This window comes from Leucopleurus acutus, assembly GCF_964270905.1.
Source record: "Leucopleurus acutus genome assembly, chromosome: 17".
NCBI classification, from domain to species: Eukaryota; Metazoa; Chordata; class Mammalia; order Artiodactyla; family Delphinidae; genus Leucopleurus; species Leucopleurus acutus.
In genome coordinates this window covers 29431979-29449742 of record NC_139159.1, presented here as the reverse complement: position 1 = coordinate 29449742, position 17764 = coordinate 29431979, and the positions used below count along the sequence as shown (strand labels likewise).

The 17764-nt window shown below is 37.1% G+C and overlaps 1 protein-coding gene across 1 annotated transcript in view; it reads right to left on the bottom strand.

The window, feature by feature from the left end:
* The window catches only part of WWP1 (WW domain containing E3 ubiquitin protein ligase 1), a 119256-nt gene that overhangs the window by 19279 nt on the left and 82213 nt on the right, over positions 1 to 17764 (bottom strand). Inside the window, exons 15-21 of the mRNA XM_082858556.1 lie at positions 12818 to 12893; positions 12638 to 12709; positions 10189 to 10277; positions 5991 to 6150; positions 2306 to 2439; positions 2074 to 2214; positions 1253 to 1373 (exon numbers count right to left, since the gene is read on the bottom strand). Of these exons, the coding sequence (XP_082714682.1) occupies positions 1253 to 1373; positions 2074 to 2214; positions 2306 to 2439; positions 5991 to 6150; positions 10189 to 10277; positions 12638 to 12709; positions 12818 to 12893 (793 nt within the window). The remainder of the gene's footprint in view (positions 1 to 1252; positions 1374 to 2073; positions 2215 to 2305; positions 2440 to 5990; positions 6151 to 10188; positions 10278 to 12637; positions 12710 to 12817; positions 12894 to 17764) is intronic.

The window sequence follows — 17764 nt, the reverse complement described above, 5'->3', positions numbered from 1 at the left end:
AAGCACCTTCCTAACGCCCTGCCTGTGTTCTAATCTAATGTGGAGAAGACTTGGAGAATTCACAATAACTAATCATTAGGGAAATGCAAATCAAAACCACAGTGAGCTATCACCTCACATCCATTAGAATGGCTATTATTAAAAACAAAAACAGAAAATAACAAGTATAGGCAAAGATGTGGAAAAGTTGGAAGCCTCACATACTTTTGGTGGGAATGTAAAATGGTGCTGCCGCTATGGAAAACAGTGTGGCAGTTCCTCAAAAAGTTAACTAGAGAATTACCATATGATCCAGCAATCCCACTCCTGGGTATATATCCAAAAAAACTGAAAGCAGGGTCTCAAAGTGATATTTGTACACCCATGTTCATAGCAGCATTATTCACGATAGCCAAAAGGTGGAAGCAACCCAAAGATCCATTGACTGATGAATGGATAAACAAAATGTGGTATATACATACAACAGAATATTAGTCTTAAAAACGACAGAAATTCTTACATATGCTACCATATGGATGAACCATGAGGACATTATGGTAACTGAAATAAGCCTGCCACAATAAGACAAATACTGTATGATTTCACTTATATGAGGTAATGAGAGTTAGTCAAACTCAGAAACAGAAAGTAAAATGGTAGTTGCCTGGGGCTAGGGAGGAAGAGGAAATGGGGAGTTGTTTTAATAGGTATAGAGTTTCAGATTTGCAAAATGAAAAAGTTCTGGAGATTGGCTGCACAATACTGTGAATATATGTAACATTACTGTACACTTAAAAACGTTCAAGATGGTAAATTTTATGTTATGTGTATTTTATCACCAAAACAAAAAAAAAAAGGAAAGAAAAGAAAAGAAAGAAAAAAAGCATTTCTGATACATTGTACTTCTAACAATTCTGAAGTACAGTTAAGACCACTAAGAACTCATGACTTAGAAATCTAATCTTTGGGGTAACTCACTACTAAACCAGGAGTTCCCCAAATTATTAATAAGGTTGCACTCACTCTTTAGGAGCCCTAACAGTTGGCACTGATTGATGATTCTGTGCTCATGACATCAGCACATTTTGGAGAACTTAAGACCTTTACCCAACGCTGGGATTTTAGTACCCCCTGAACATTTGGATGAATGAGAGAGGATTGAAGATTGTGCCACATGATTTTAAAACTTGTGGACATTCTTTTGTAAAAGTGTGTAACAACAGTCCCTCCTCCCATTAACATTCCCTATAATAGCATAATAAAAGATCCTAACCTCCAATTCTTTTTCATCAAAGTACTGCAGCCACTGAAGGGGAACAACCTCATTAAAACCATCCAGGAAAGCTTTGGTCTGTTCTTGTACTCCTCGAGAAAAACGCCACTCTGTCATTAAACTGAAAATAAAGATGGTATTTAAAAATAGGTAATTTGTATGTGAGGTAAAAGGCTAAAAACACAGAGTACTTCTTAACCATCATTAAAAAAGAAAGTGAAGAAAATCAGTATGCTGTATGAATCGTATAGAATTCAAGAGAACACAATTTCACAACAGAAGTTGTGGTGAGCACTCTTAAGAGTCAGTTAAAAAGGGAAAGTGAGATGGAATAGGAAATGAGCATTAGAGTGCTTAGGCAGGCGTGGCTCCAGGCTTGGTTTTGCTACTATCGAACAGAGCACCTCTGTCTCCTCATCTAGAAATGAAGAGGCTGCCAATGTTCTCTGATTTTTGATCGGGACAAAGGTAGGATGCATACAGCAGGTGGCAGTGGGAAAGTGAAGGTCATCATACATACTCTTATTTCAAGAACACTGGTACTGTTGAGAAGAACTTAAACGTATGTCAGAGGCAAGGGAACTGGGTTTTTTGTTGTTTTTTTTTTACTACATTTGATTTTTGAGTGGTGTCAGAGCATGTTTATAAATTGAGAGGAAGACTGAGTAGAGAGAAAAATGATTAAAAAGGATAAGTGAAAGAGGGAATGAATGTGGAACATCTTCCCAGAGGCACAAAGAAGAGATAAAGGTAAGGGTATAGATAGTTCTAACATGCTCTAGTACTTATAGAAATTAAGGTCAATCAGGTAATCACCTTACCCAATATATTCATCTTTATTCTCCTCCGTCACCAGGATATTGGAACCTCCCAACTTCAGGTCATGTGAAGTAACTTTTCCCAAAATCTCCATGTCAACAGAAAAGTACATTTCTAAGCCACATTCTTCAATGTTGTTGTCTCTGGGTGATATAAATATATACAACCACTAATTAACAAAATATGTAAAACTGATTTCAATAAAATACCTTATTGAAAGATAAATCTTCAAACCTTATCCAGATAAGGGAGTTATAAAATTCAGTATCAATAGATTCCAAATCCTTAATAGTCAGTTTTTTACTTAGCATACGCTTGTAGAAGGGTAAAGAGAAACCAGTATCAATGAACTTTCCATGAAAAAGTGCCTGCCAAGAAAAATAAAAAATGTTATTTAAAAAAATTACAGAGTAACAATTTTCTTATTCAGAGCACAATGATAACAGAGAAATCATGAGGCTTTACAGGCAAAAAAAGTAATAAGTAATCAGCATAAATCATGAAAACTAAAATATTATATAAAATGCTAAGTATGAAAAACAAATTTACAGAGTTAAAACAGCATCTCTTTAACTGAGGTCAAACACTTAGCTTACCATGTCCTATCAAAAACTGTAAAAGAGGATGATAATGGAGCTTTATCAAACCCCCACTCTTTCTAATATGTTTCACGAATTACATTAACCCCACTGGATGGAGAAATGAAGGCATCTCAGGGCCACCGTGCATGCACCTGGAAAGACCCCACCCGCGCTTTCTTATCTCACAGTTGCCTAAGAGATCTTCAAGACTAACCCCGTGGTGCCTTCACTCCTATTCACAAGATCAACGCAGGAAGTCCCAGACCTGCAGTACCTTGACTCTCACCACGATCTGCCCATCCACTTTGATATCTGATTCCATGTCTCTCATCTCCCCAAACTCTCAAAACCACCTACTGTGTTTTGCCCTCTGAAGCTCATGATCCATCATATTAGCAAAATCCCCCACATCCTCCACTCATTCTTTGAAGATCCTTTAGCATCTTGTTAACACAAATCTGGCATTTTTCTGAGGACCCTGCTTCCTTTCAAATCTTCTCAGAGGGATGGCTGTTTCTCTCCTATCCTCCCTCAAGTCACCAGGCCTAGGAGTGGGGTGTGTGTTGCTTCTCATTACTAATGTCACCTCCCTAACCTGCCCCAGCTTTCAATTTCAAGCCCATGCCACCCCACTGCCTTCGTGGCTCACCACCCCCAACCTCCTTGCCGCAGTCATCCTTAGGTCTCCGGGTTTCTCCCCTTTACTCCTTCAATGCTGTGTTTTTTGACATGACCACCATCATTCTGAAGATTTCAACATCTACACTGATGATTCTTTTACTACCCTGGAGTTATAGTCCTTTCCATGATCTTAGTGTCTCACTTAGCTAAACATTCTCAACACCATACCCTAGACACTGTGATTAGCGCTAGCTGCAATCCTGCATAAACTCAGTTCCAAACACCTGATTTTCCAGCTCACTGCTCTTAGTAATAACACCAGCAACATTTGACTCCACTGGGATCTAAACAAATCAGGGAACCTGTTACCTTATCACTCTCTCTCTCAGCCCCCTTGTGAAGTTCTCTCTCCCCTTACTCAGTTTAGAGTCCACCTTCAATCATCAAAATTCCTCCCTTGTACCTTCAAATCCTGTCTCCCTGGTATAAAAATACATCAATACCTTTGTATTTCTGGCAAAATCCAAAGCCTAGCTAAATACAACTGTCCACCCACTCCACGCCTATGCCTGGGCAGTGGAACATGCCAGAAGTGTATATGCAACCATGCTGACTGGTTCATGACCAACGCCCTCAGGTGGGAGCCCACTGCATTCACAGTCTCCCACTCTCCCAGATGACTACTTCATTCCTCAAGTACCTCCTCACTCTGAGCTAATGATCGTGCTTTCTATTTCACTGAGGAAACAGAGCCCTTGTAAGAGAACTTTTGTGTGTTCCACCACATCTGCTCACTGATAGCGTCTGAATCTATGTACTCTTATTACAGAGAAGCTCTCTATTGCTTCTCTGTGCAACTAAACAGATCTCCTTGCTCTCCTATTCAAGGTCATTGCTCCCATATTCCCTATCTCGCTGACATCCTCAAATTCTTTCTTCTCTTATCATCAACAGAGAAGATGTTTCATCCTCCTCCTATTCTTGGTTCCTTACGTACTTCTGGTTACTGCCCAACTTCTCTATAGTCCTTTATAGCAAGCTTCTTTAAAAAGATCTGCTTATATTTGTTGTCTCCACTTCTCCTTGCATTCTCTCTTCCTTTCACTCCCTCCAATCGTTCCTCTCCACTGCCCCTGAGTATCATTCACCTGGCCAAGTCAAAGAGTTACTTCTCAGACCTCAACTTGCTCAGCCTACCAGCATCGGACACAGTTGACCACTTCTTCCTTCTGGAAACACACTTCCTTCTTCCTCTGTCTTCTGGAAACCGTTCTTATTTGACTCTCCTATCTCCTCCTCTGCCTCAGCTCTTTTGCCGGTTCCTTCTTATCTCCCCAGTTTACGTGTCCTTAAACGTCTTCTCTGTCCACACTTACTCTTTAAATGGTCACACGCCTTACCTTGATAGCCCCTCACGGCCAGCCTTGTATATCCAACTACCTATTCTACATCTCCACTTGAGTGTCTGCAGGCATCTTAAACAAACCGAATTCCAATTCTGGACTCCCTCCACCCCCCACATTTCCTCTGGCCACAACCCTGCTGTCCTGGGAAACGGCAACTGCAACCAGACAGCTTGGTGCCATACTTGACTCTCCCTCACACCCTGCATCTAAATGGTCAGGAGACCCTGTTGGCTCTACCTGCAGAATATATTCAGAATCCAAAGCACGCCTCACTACCTCCACTGCTACACCATTCAAGTCCAAGCCATTACTGCCGCTCACCTGGGTTGCTGCAAGTGGTCTTCCTGCTCCTCCTCTTGCATTCCTCTGCCCTCAACTACAGTCTCTTTCTACACAGCAGGAAAGTCAGCTTAATAAAACCTAAGTCACATTATGTTACTTAGACTATGTCACTCCCTGCTCAAAATGCTTAAGGGAATTTCCCAAAGATTCCACACACTACCTCTCAACCTCATCTCCTACCACATTCTCTCTCAGATACTCTGCTCCAGCCATGACATGTTTCATTCAAAAATGTACTTCCATCTAAGACCCATTTTTCTTGCTGTTCCCTATGCCTAGAATATTGTTCTCCAAAATATTTGCATGATTCAACCCCTTACTTTCTTCTTATTTCTGTTCATGTGTTACCCATCAGAGGCCTCCTCTAATCATATTAAATAAAAGAGCAACACTGCCTTTCCTTCAGTACCTACTTATTTATTCTTTGCCTCCCTCTAACAGAATTTAGATCCCTGAGAACAGGGACTGTGTCTTTTTTTCATGGTTTCATCCCTCTCATACTATGATACCACATAGTAGTAGGCACTCAATAAATATTTGCTAAGTGAATGAACAGACAATAAAGTGCAAATAAATAAATACAAACACTTCTCAGGAAGGCCATAGTCCCACAAGACCTTCTGCAAAGCTCTGAAAATTCCAAAAACATTAATCGAGTTCAATTATTATACAACTCAGATTTTCCTGTTATAGAAAAGCGGTCATACTATAATTAGGCTTAAGTGAAAGGACTTTTAAAGACCAAGTGGCTATATCAATAATCTTCATATTCATAATCTTGATTTCACACAGGTACTCAAAAATAAACTATATATTGATACTCTCTGGGCAAACTTCCTTGGTAAGAAAATTTGTGAACACACATAATCAAGGATAATGTGTATAATTTTTTATAAAGTCCTCTCTAAAATACTTTTGAAATAAGCAAAGTTTAAATAAATAAATAGGTAATGGAAAGTCAGGACTCACCATAGCAATAAAGCGACCAATGAAACAGAAGTATGAAAGATGGTCTGGATTAATGGTTGATGCTGGATTTATCTGCAGACAGTAGTTGTTCTTGCCAGCATACTCAAACAAGCAATACATGGGGTTCAAAACTTCATGTGAAAGCAAGAAAAACCATTCTCTACAAGAAAATAAGTCAACATTATTTTTAGCACCCATACGTATGAATTTAAAAACAGATCTTAAATACATCCATCCATACATCATACCTCTGCTCAACAGCCTTTAACAACTCTGCTGTCCAATTCCTTAGCCCTCCATTTAAGTTTCTCCGCAATGTAGCCCTCCATTCCAAGTTACCCGCCAGTTCCTGAGTTGCCAAACTATAAACTTGGTGTTTCTGACATATAGCGTGCTTCTTCCTATGCCATATTTTTGTTTGTGTATGAATCCTCCACGTCAACTTAGCCTATGGGGATCCCACTTTCTCTTTCAAGTCCAGCTTAGATCAATTCCACTTTAGCAATTTTTTGAAGCAATTTTCAGTGTATTCAGTGTCTCAGTCACTGAATACTTTACTTTGTGGTAACAACCTCACAACAGTAGTCATTTTTCTGCACTTGACTGGTCCACTTGACCACTACATCCACCAGACTGTAAGCTCCTCAAAAACGAAAGCCACACCTCTATATATTTTTTATATCTTTAACTCTCATAGGCATCCTACAACCTATATGCAATAGGTTTTAATAAATATTTGCTGGTGATACTGAGAGACAGAGCACTGCTGCTATGGAACAGTTTACATTTTTTCTTGCCAATGCATTAAAAAAGGAACTAAAATTTTAAAAGATGAAATCTTTAAATGTGATAGGCATTCTCTAACTTATTACCACCTAGTTTGCCTCATTTTAAAAAGTCCAATATACAAAACCCAACTAGATAAAAGATTAATAATTTATATTACAAAATAAACTCAATTTGCAAAGACTCTCTTCAACAGCAATTTCTTCTAATGCAGGGTTCCAAACTCAAATGTCTACAGGTATCAGTAAGTGAGTACAAGGGGTTTCCTTCTCTGCATGGCCTGACATTCTCTACTTAGCCACAACCCCCTATTCCTCATTGTATCCCTGATAAAAGTTATCATCAGTCTTAAGGAAGAATTACTTCCAGGCATATAATCATAGTCATTAGACAACTTGGCAGTGGTGGGCAGGAAGTGAAAAAGAGTGTATGCTACCCTATAGGGGAAGAAGCTACTCTGATTCAGTCAACTGATGCCATGTGAGAAGTTGGGTAAGTGATTTTAAAGATAAGCCAGAAATCTTGATTCACAGGCATAATCTAGTGATTTCCTTTAATGTCGTTAAGTAACGTAAAAAAATTTAAAATCACAATGGGGAGGCATCACTGTGCAGGTTAGATCTGGCCCGGCAGCCTGTTTACAAATGTTTTTCCAAAACTTTTAAAACACAATCTTGGAGACTTACTGAAGGGTAGAGAAGGGAGTCTAAATCAACTGAAAAATGATAAACACCAATTTATAAAATGAAATCCAGTCCCAACATAAGTAGCTGAAGCAAGTCGACTTCGCACTGTAATGAGGCAGAAGTAAGACATGTACCCAGGGAAGAGGACTGAACAGATCTAGTGAGAATGTGTTTAGACACAAAAACTAGAAATAAAATTCCCAGTTGTTGCAGATCACTTTTAGCAAACAACAGTCCAGAGAAAACTGAGTAAATTCAAAAAAAGAATGACTACCACATGGCATCTAACCTATACTCTAATGGTAAGAAAAAAGAAAGAAAAATTCTAACTAGCAAGAGGCAAAGAGTTCCCTTCCAACATATTCTTCCACACACTCTCAAATGAACTAAAGAGTTACAAGAGGTTGAAAAAATTATTAGACGACAAATGAACTAGCAGAGCCTAGAGAAGAAAACACTAAAACCACTAACAATGAAAAATCACATTAGAAGCAGCAAAATGTAGGGCAGTACTGCAAACAGTGACATGAGGATAGGCTTCAGAAAAATCAAAACAAAATGAAAAAGCACAAAGATAAAAATGATCAGAGAAAAGATGACAGACATATAAGACTGACAAAGGAGATTCCACATACCCATGATTGATGTTCCTGAAGAAAAATGGAACAAATGGAACAGAAAAAATATTCAAAGACATAATAGAAGAAAATGTCCCTTAAATTAAGAAAGATCTTAATATGTTTCTAAAAAAAGATATAAAACAATCAACAATGAAATTAATGAACTTCAAAGAAAAGGCCTATGTGGGCACCCAGAGGAAAAAGCTTCCTACAAGGTGCTGGCCTCCCACTTCACAGTGCTTACATTCAATACTAGAAGACAGGAAAACAATGTCTACAGAGTACTGGAGGAACTAGTGTTGTGTGAGAAACTTATATCTAGTGAAGTTGTTGTTTAAATACAAAAGCAACAGAAAACACGTTCTCAAGCATGCAAAACTACAGGAATATGTCACCCTTGTGAACTCCTGACTAAACCAAAACCAATACATGAATCAAAATAAAGAATTTGGAAATAAAATCACGGTGTGGAGTAACTGACTACATACATTATATGCATTAAAACCATCAAAATATAAAATAAAACCCAAACAGTTAAGGTAAAAAAGGGTTCAGATAAGGATGTGACTGTTATAAAGTCAGACACTGTAAAAATAATACCGTATTTCATTTCTAAGATGTACCTTTCTTTTTAATGTCTGAACATTTCTGAAATTGAGACAAATCCCAATAGATGTGATATGAATCTCCATTGTGACAGGTAGTTTCTTTTCAGAAAAAACTTAATAATGTTTTAGATGAGAAAATATGTTAATACAACCAGCTCTGATAATCCCACATATATACCTCCACCAGTTGTACCTAGTCCCACAACTCTTTTTAAAAGCCAGCTGTGCTAAAATTGTGATTATGTAATTCTGTACACCTGTGAAATATGAGTTCAAAAAGAGAGTTGTTTCTATGAAAAGCAAGTTTAATTCTTTGGAAATATTTAATGAAAGTGTTTCACTAAAAAATAAATTGCTGTCAAATTAGGTTTGGGCAAAGCAATTGAGGGGAAAAAATTAAATAAAAAGGATTGCCCATTCTTATTGCTTCACAAGTGCCTGTTAACAATATACTTAGTGAATGTGGAAAACTTTATTCTCAAAAGGACTCAGACTGGATTAAAAACACAAACATAAAACCAGCATAAACTGATACAATAGCAAAGAATAAGAAACAACCTTATGGATGCTGATCCATTAATTATGCTATCTCCAGACAATGGAGTATTGTGCAACCATTAGTATTAGCTCTATATATGATACGGAAAGATGTCCATGATATAAAAAAATAACAAAATCAGGCTGCTATATTGTGCATATTGTATGATCAATTCTGTTTTAAAAAACAGCAAGTATGTACGATATCACACATATATTCAAACTTATATACAGTTGACCCTTGAAAAACATGCTTTTGAACTTTGCAGGTCCCCTTTTATGTGGATTGTTTTCAATAAACATGGTACCTGTATTTTCATTTTACAAATCTTTAAGTGTGGGGAAATGTCTGTGTTCAATTAGAGATAACAGTGTGTGGAATCAAAAGAACTAGGGTTCGAGTCCAGATTCTATCCAAACTGCTTCAGCTTCCTGCCCTTGGGTGAGTCCCTTATCAATTCCTTTGTTTTGTTTTGTTTTTAATTGAAATATAGTTGATTTACAATATTGTGTTAGTTTAAGGTGTACAGCAAAGTGATTCAGTTATATTTTTTTCAGACTATATTCCATTACAGGTTTGTACAAGATACTGAATATAATTTCCTGTGCTATACAGTAAATCCTTGTTGCTTATCTATTTTATGTATAGTAGTTTGTATCTATTAATCCTATACTCCTTTGTTTCTGAAGCAGAGACAGCAGTATGCAGATTTTTGACAATGTAGGGGTCAGCATCCCTAACTCCCATGTTTTCAAGGGTCAACCTAATAGGCAGAGAAAATGTACTGGATAACCAACATAATAATAATAATGGTTACTGCTAGACTTATGTGAATATTTCAATTTTTGTTTTTAAAAATAATTTTGGATTGCTGTTGAAAAAATGTATCATTTTAAGAATATACCGACTGCATACAATGGAGATACACTTATTTCAAAGCAGATATGGTTTTTATTTTACCTTGCTAGACCACCATAATCAAGTCCTTCTTCTCCTCTAAATATTACATATAATCGCCTCCTCAAGTCATAGGGTTTTAATGCCATAATCTAATTAAAAACAAAAACAAGGATATTTAATCACTCACGTATAACACAAGTTTCCTCCAAAACAATTTTAATTTCATCTGTATTTTCAAAAATTACACATTTCCTTACCTTATACAACAATGCTTTTAACTCAAGAGATAACTGGTTTGTTCCACAAACTAGCAAAGATGTATCTTACTCCTCTAAGCTTTCTCTGATACACTTTCATAAATCTCTTTCCCCTCTTCTGGTATTAAATGGTAGTCCTACTTTGGGTTAGTAGCAGAGAGGAACAGTTTGACACAGAAAAGTTTTTAAGGTTAGAAGATATTCCCTCCTCTGTCACTCTCCAAATTTTACCAGAATCTTGTAAAAGGTGACTTGGAAGTTTTTTTGGCTAGCAACACTTACTGAGAAGCAAAAGTTATTAGAGGTCCTGCTTATACCACACATTCCATTTCTCAGTAGGAAAGGAACTCAGCTATTGTGAAGAATTATTTATAAGATTATAAATTTAAGCATAAAAAAGTATATCTTAAAATAGTATCTATACCAAATTTTTATAATCCTTAAAGGCTTATACTAAAGTTACTAGTAAATAGGCTTTAATTCTGGATAAAAATGAATTACTTCCCAAAGCCAAGACTGGTCTGGGTTGGGGCACAGCTCACCTGTGCAGGCCTCCACTTCACTGGAAGTCATTGGCTCAGTCTTGCACAGCACGATTCTCCCCAGGCCAGGGGACAAAGCAAAGTAAAATCTACCATGAATTTAGATGTGCACTTACTTACTAAAACAAAGTTCACACAGAGCTTGGGCCTAGCTAAGAATTTATCAACTCAAACCAAAAGAAGTTTTGATAATAAACAGCTATATTAGTATCTTGTCCAAACTCCAACAGTTATTAAAACGAAGCTAAGGTTTGAACATCACTGACTTGAGAGAGTTGTTATTCCATTTTGGCTTGTATACATAAAAGTCCCTATGTACCTGTACACAAAGGGAATTTTAGTTCATCATCTTAAATGGAGTGCTCCAACAAGGTCTGAGATCATGACGCTTAAACAGAAACCGAGAGGAGGTAAGAATTAACACTAGGATTATTAGAGGAACATTTAAATGGAATACAGTACCTATACCAATCTAATTTTAAATTGTTTAGTAGCATTATCATGTCTTTTTTGTTTGAGTTAATAAAGTCTTAGAAAAGTAAATAAGTGTCAAAATGTGTCAACTTGTTCCAGAAGCTCTTTAAGCTTTCTTTTAGTAATCTAATTCACGGCAGGATGATTTTGTCTCTCAGCCTAGGTACTGTGTCTGCAAAATGGAGATAACAACAGGAGCCATCTCAAAGGGACGTTGTGAGGATGAAGTAAATGAAATGATAACTCTAAGGTGCCAGTGCTAAGCATATGGCAGTCACTCAATACACGATGGGGTTTATTATGACTATTATTGTAATGGACACTCAGTAAGTGGTAGTCATTGTTACAGCTGTGTTCTGAATGGTTTAACATTTCTAGGCCCTAACTCCCTTTAGATATACAGAATACAGTGACTCAAGTTGTACAGTCTCTCTCAGTATCCGAGGTACATTGGTTCCAGGACACCCCCACAGGTACCAAAATCTAAGGATGCCCAACCTATGCATATCTTCCCATATATTTTAAATCGTCTCTAAATTACTTATAATACCTAATACAATATAAACACTACATGAACACAGGCATGCCTTGGAGATATTACAGGTTTGGTTCTAGACCACTACAATAAAGAGAATATCAAAATAACTCAATCTACACGAATTTGTTGGTTTCCCAGTGCATATAAAAGTCATGTTTACACTGTATTACAGTCTATTAACTGTGCAATAGCATTTTGTCTAAAAAGACAACGTACATACCTTACTTCAAAAATTCTTTATTGTTAAAAAAATGCTATCATCTGAGCAAGTCATAATCTTTTGGCAATAGTAAATCAAAGATCACTGATCACAGACCACCAAAACAAATTAATAGTAATGAAAAAGTTTGGAATATTTCAAGAAATTATGAAAATGTGACACAGAGACACCAAGTGAGCAAATGCTGTTGGAAAAATGGTGCCAAGAGACCTGCTCAACACAAGGCTGTCATAAACCTTCAATCTGTAAAAAAACACAGTACCTGCAAAGCGAAATAAACTAAAGCACAATAAAGCAAGGTATGCTTGAATTTGCTGGCTGCAGAAAGTTCAAATTTTGCCTTTCGAAACTTTCTGGAGTCCCCCTTCCAAGCCACCCTGGAATATTTTCTATCCACTGTTGGCTGAATCCATGGATGCTGTACCTGCCGATACAGAGGGCTGACTGTACAATTTTATTCTGATAACATCTTTCTTACCTGTTGAAAGGAATCTTCGAACAATGTCTGCCGGGACACATTGATCTTTACATGACTGGGTAGTGCATTAGACTAAAAACAAAAAATAACATCGTAATATCATGTAAGTTATAGGACATGTATTGGGTAAAGATAAAACTAAATGATTATGAACAGAAGATTTATTTACCACCGTAGTACCTGGCACAAATAACGGAAGTGAGCAAGTTTCCACCTAAAGCTGCGTTCATAAGCAATCTGTGGACCACCTTTAGTTCTAAAGAAAAACAAAAACAAACCATATGTTAATTCATAATAAAGCTAGATATTTAACATTTAGCATGAAATTGGAGTGTACCAGGGTCCTACAAATGACCATAGGAAGGTTACTTGTTGGGAGAGAAGTAAAGATATATTTAGTGGGCCAACAGAGACTTGAGCAATGAGGACACACAACATACACAAAGAGGGAGATTATGTGTATGGATGGATCTTTTGTAAAGAAAGTTAGTTAATGTGCCAAAAGGATGTAACAGCAAACCTAAGAATTGTATGCAAGCAAAAGCATCTTTTGGAAAAAAAATGAAAACATTTATAGAAAATCAAAAACAGATTTGTCATTAGCATAACAAACTGAAGGATAATAGTAAAAAGTATTTTTTAAGAAGAAGGGGTACAATCCCAGATAACAGAGTGGAGAAGCAGCAACAAAATTAAATATGTTGGTAACTCAAAATAAATAAAAAATGTATAAAACAGTGATAATATGTGATAGAATTTAAATATTTATGTATATGATACATAGTCATAGTTAGCTTAACAGGAAAGGTTTCCTCATATTTGGAAAAAAATATTAAAAGCCACTACTGTTTCAGACAAAAGTCAAAAAACATCAATTGTACTCATCAGTTCATTCAGTCCCATGTAATTAATTCTTATTGATCCTGATCTCTTGTTAGCAGTTTATGAAGCCATCAGGTTTTCCATTAGAGTTCTGTAATTTCTTACCCAGTTTGGTGGTATGATTTAAAAGTTATCAGAAACCTGTATTTGTAAAAAAGTCCTTTCTATGAACCTTCTTGAAGATCTTCATTTTTGTAAAAGCATCAGAGTAATATAAATGTCAAAGACTTAAAATGGCATGGTTAAAGACCTGATTACAATGCAATTGACCAAGAAATTTGGTTATTTATGCAACATATAACATCTTAAGATAATAACTAAAGTTATGACATAACATTATACCAGGACATATCCAATTTTAGGAACTGCATATAATTTCTAGAACATTTATATTAATAACATTTACCCATATAACCTAAGAAAGTTTATCATCACTCATTTGACAATGCTTCCCATGTAATTCAACATACCAAATAAATCTAATTAGTTTAATCTCTCTCTTTGAGATGTTTCAGGGATCTTCTGTAACATCCCAAATTTAGCTAGAGGTCAAAAGAATCCTTTTAGCACATTAAAGCTACCTTTCCATTGGGGGGGAAAATGTAAATCCACACAAAAATACTTTTGCCTGGCAAAAAAATATAAAAAAATAAAATAGATAATCAACAAGGGTACAGCACAGGGAACTCTACTCAATACTCTGTAATAACCTATATCGGAAAAGAATCTGAAAAAGAATACATACATATATATGTATAACTAAATCACTTTGCTGTACACCTGAAACTAACACAACATTGTAAATCAAATATATTGCAAAATAAAATAAAATTTAAAAAAATTTTAAAAGGATATTAAAAAAAACCTGACAGATTTTCAAATAATCCAGCAGTCCTAACAGAGTACTGTAGGGGAAAAAAATGTTTCAAAGGGGTAATTCTTATTGGACCAATTCTTTATTGTTGGACATGTAAGTAGGTGGAAAAACTTGAAATATAAATTCCTAAAGTCTTACTCATATTATAGGTTTTAGATCTTTAATGATTAAAAAATTATAATAATGTGCTCAATAAAAGCCTTGGACTAAAAAAAAAGGGTTAATTCTCACTAACATATTGAGATTTTTATTAGAAAACAAAAATAAACTGACATTAGGATTTGCAGGAATGTAGATTGCGGGGGAGGAAAAAACCAACAGGCATGATACCTACAATATAAAAATATAAAATTGAATTTTGTTGTAACACCAGGACTGGCAACAGGAATTGTCTGTGGATGGTATATGTTGCTTTTTCTACACTTTTTGGGAGGTCATGGTTTCAACCACATTTTAGATTTCAACCATATATTAGATTGCAAAAATAAAAAGCTATGTTATTAAAAAAAAAAAAAAAAGAAGTTAGTTAAATAAAATACTAAAGTCTACTACTATTTTTTTTTTTTTGTGGTACGTGGGCCTCTCACTGCTGTTGCCTCTCCCGTTGCGGAGCACAGGCCCCGTGGCCATGGCTCATGGACCTAGCCGCTCCGCGGCATGTGGGATCTTCCTGGACCGGGGCACGAACCCATGTCCCGTGAATCGGCAGACGGACTCTCAACCACTGCGCCACCAGGGAAGCCCCCCTGACTATTTCAAAAAAAGCTTCTTGACAACCCTTAAATCCAAGGAGGAGAAAGGCTCTAGATAGAAGAGACACGAAAGGAAATTCTACCACATCTTAAAACTAATCTGAAATCGAAACAAATATTGCTGGAGAGAGTAAGCAAAGCAAAATTGAGTTCCTAGGAAGAAGTGATATCCAGTCACCCAGTTCAGCTAGTCAGCGAGGGAAGAAGCAGGGTGGGTGGCATGTAGGGATAGGTTCTAGTCACATTGAGACTAGTCAAAAGAGAGAAGCATAAAGAACTTTCAGAGTCTTAGGGAACATTTTGGAATGGATGGAAAATGTTCTCTTTTGTTGTCAGGTTCAAGTGAATTCATTCAACAAATATTTACAGAATGCACAGTATGTATCTGGCACTATTCTAGATAGTGAGAGTATTATTGGTTAATAAAACAGACTAAAATACCTGTTTTGTGCAGCCTATGTACTAGTGAAGAAGATAGACAAGAAATAGAATGAATAAGTATACTATCAATATACATTCAGTGTTAGAAGGGGATAAATATCTCACTACTCCCGCTCCTCAAGAAGGAAGAAAAGGCAGTGTAAAAAGGACAAGCAGTGGGGCTTCCCTGGTGGCACAGTGGTTGAGAGTCCGCCTGCCGATGCAGGGGATACGGGTTCGTGCTCCGGTCCGGGAAGATCCCACCTGCCACGGAGCGGCTGGGCCCGTGAGCCATGGCTGCTGAGCCTGCGTGACCGGAGCCTGTGCTCCGCGGCGGGAGAGGCCGCGGCAGTGAGAGGCCCGCGTACCGCAAAAAAAAAAAAGGACAAGGAGTGAAGTAGGGAAGAATTTTTAAATTGTGAAAAGGGTAAACAGAGTAGTGTTCACAGATAAAGCAGTATTTGAGCAAAAACATGGTGGGCATAAGCCATATAGATAATATTGAGGGAAAGAGCATACCAAGCAGAGGAAATGAAAGCCGAGATGTGGAAGCCTCAGATGTCTGAGGTACAGCTAAGTGGCCAGGGAAGCTGAAGCAGAGTGAATGAGAAGAAATATCAGAGATGAGGTTGAAGAGGTAATAGGGGTCAGATGCCATAAGGGCTTGGAGGCCACTGTAAGTACTTTGCTTTTCACTCTGATTGAGATGGAAACCACTGAAGGGTTTTCTGCAAAGGATTAACTTTTTACTTAAATTAAAAGAAAAAAATTAAAAAGTCTTGCTGCTTTATGGAGAATAGTATTACATGAGGTGTGGGTAGAAAGCAGAGCAATACTTAAGAGGCACCACTCCAAGTGAGAGAGCGTGGTAGCTTGGACCAAAGTGGTGGCAGTGGATGTGGCGAGACACAGCTGGTCCTGGATACCTTCTGAAGGTGTGGTAACTAGAATTCTTGATGGACTGTATGTGAGGTAAGAGAGAAAGAGCAGTCGAGGATAATTCCAAGATTTCTGACTCAAGCACACCTAAGAGTTGCCTTCAACTGAGATGGAAATAGCCCAGGCAGAACAAGCCTGATTGACGGCAGTTATCAGGAAAAAGTTATGAACAGAGTTATCAAGTAAGCAGCTGAATATATGAAACCAAATTTCAAGTGAAAAATGAAAAGCTAGAGATAACATTTGTGAGTCATCAGCATATAGAAATCTTTTTAAAAGCATGACACTGGATAAGATTCACCAAGAGAATGAGCACGGACAAAAAAGGAAAGAGATCTAAGGACAGAGCTCTGGGTACTTCAATGTTAACAGGCTAAAGAGAAAAGGAGGACCCCAAAAAACAGACGAAGAAGTAAGACCAAAAAGGCAGAAGGAAATCATGAAAGTTGAGTCCCTGTACTATTGATACTTTTGCCAGGAGAGAGAAATTTTTGTCAAATCCTCCTTATTGTGTCAAAACAGAACTGCAAAACAACCCCTCAACTATGTGGAGGTCACTGGTACCCTTAGTAAGGTCAGGGTCAGTGAAACTTCCTTGTTGTCAGTCTGAGAGAGAAATTAGAAACAGCAATATAGAGACAACTCATTCAGTTAGTTTTCTTGTAAAGGGTGGCAATAAAAATGAATTTTCACTGAATGGATTTATAAGTTGACGAGTTATGGCTTTCTACTTGTTCATTTTCAATCTAAGAGAATTAACAGATGATGAGAATAATTCATCAGAGAAAGATGGAAGACAGAAATATGATCACTCATGGAGCAGTTAATTGGAAAAGAGGGGGAAGATCTAGTGTGCCACCAGAGGGACTGGCCTTTGATAGGAACAATGACAGTTCATCTTTAGAACGAAGAGGGAAGACAGATACTGGTAGGCAGATAGATGTAATGGTAGGAATTTGTAAAAAACTTTATGGCTGCTTCTATTTTCTTAGTGATGCAAAGATATCACACCTAAGAGTAAGGATGAAGGAGAGATCTTTCAAATAATTAAGCTATTTTTTACCTGGAAAATTCAATTTTGTTGAATGTCTCATTCTCTGACGTTGCATCTCTTAAGAGCACACTCTGCGGACAGACTGCCTTGGTCTGAAACCACTTCCATTACTTGCCGTTATGATTTTGCAAAAGTTAGTTATGCTCCCTAAGCCTGTTTCTACACTTGGAAAATAATAGTATCTACCTCAAGGAATTTTTGGA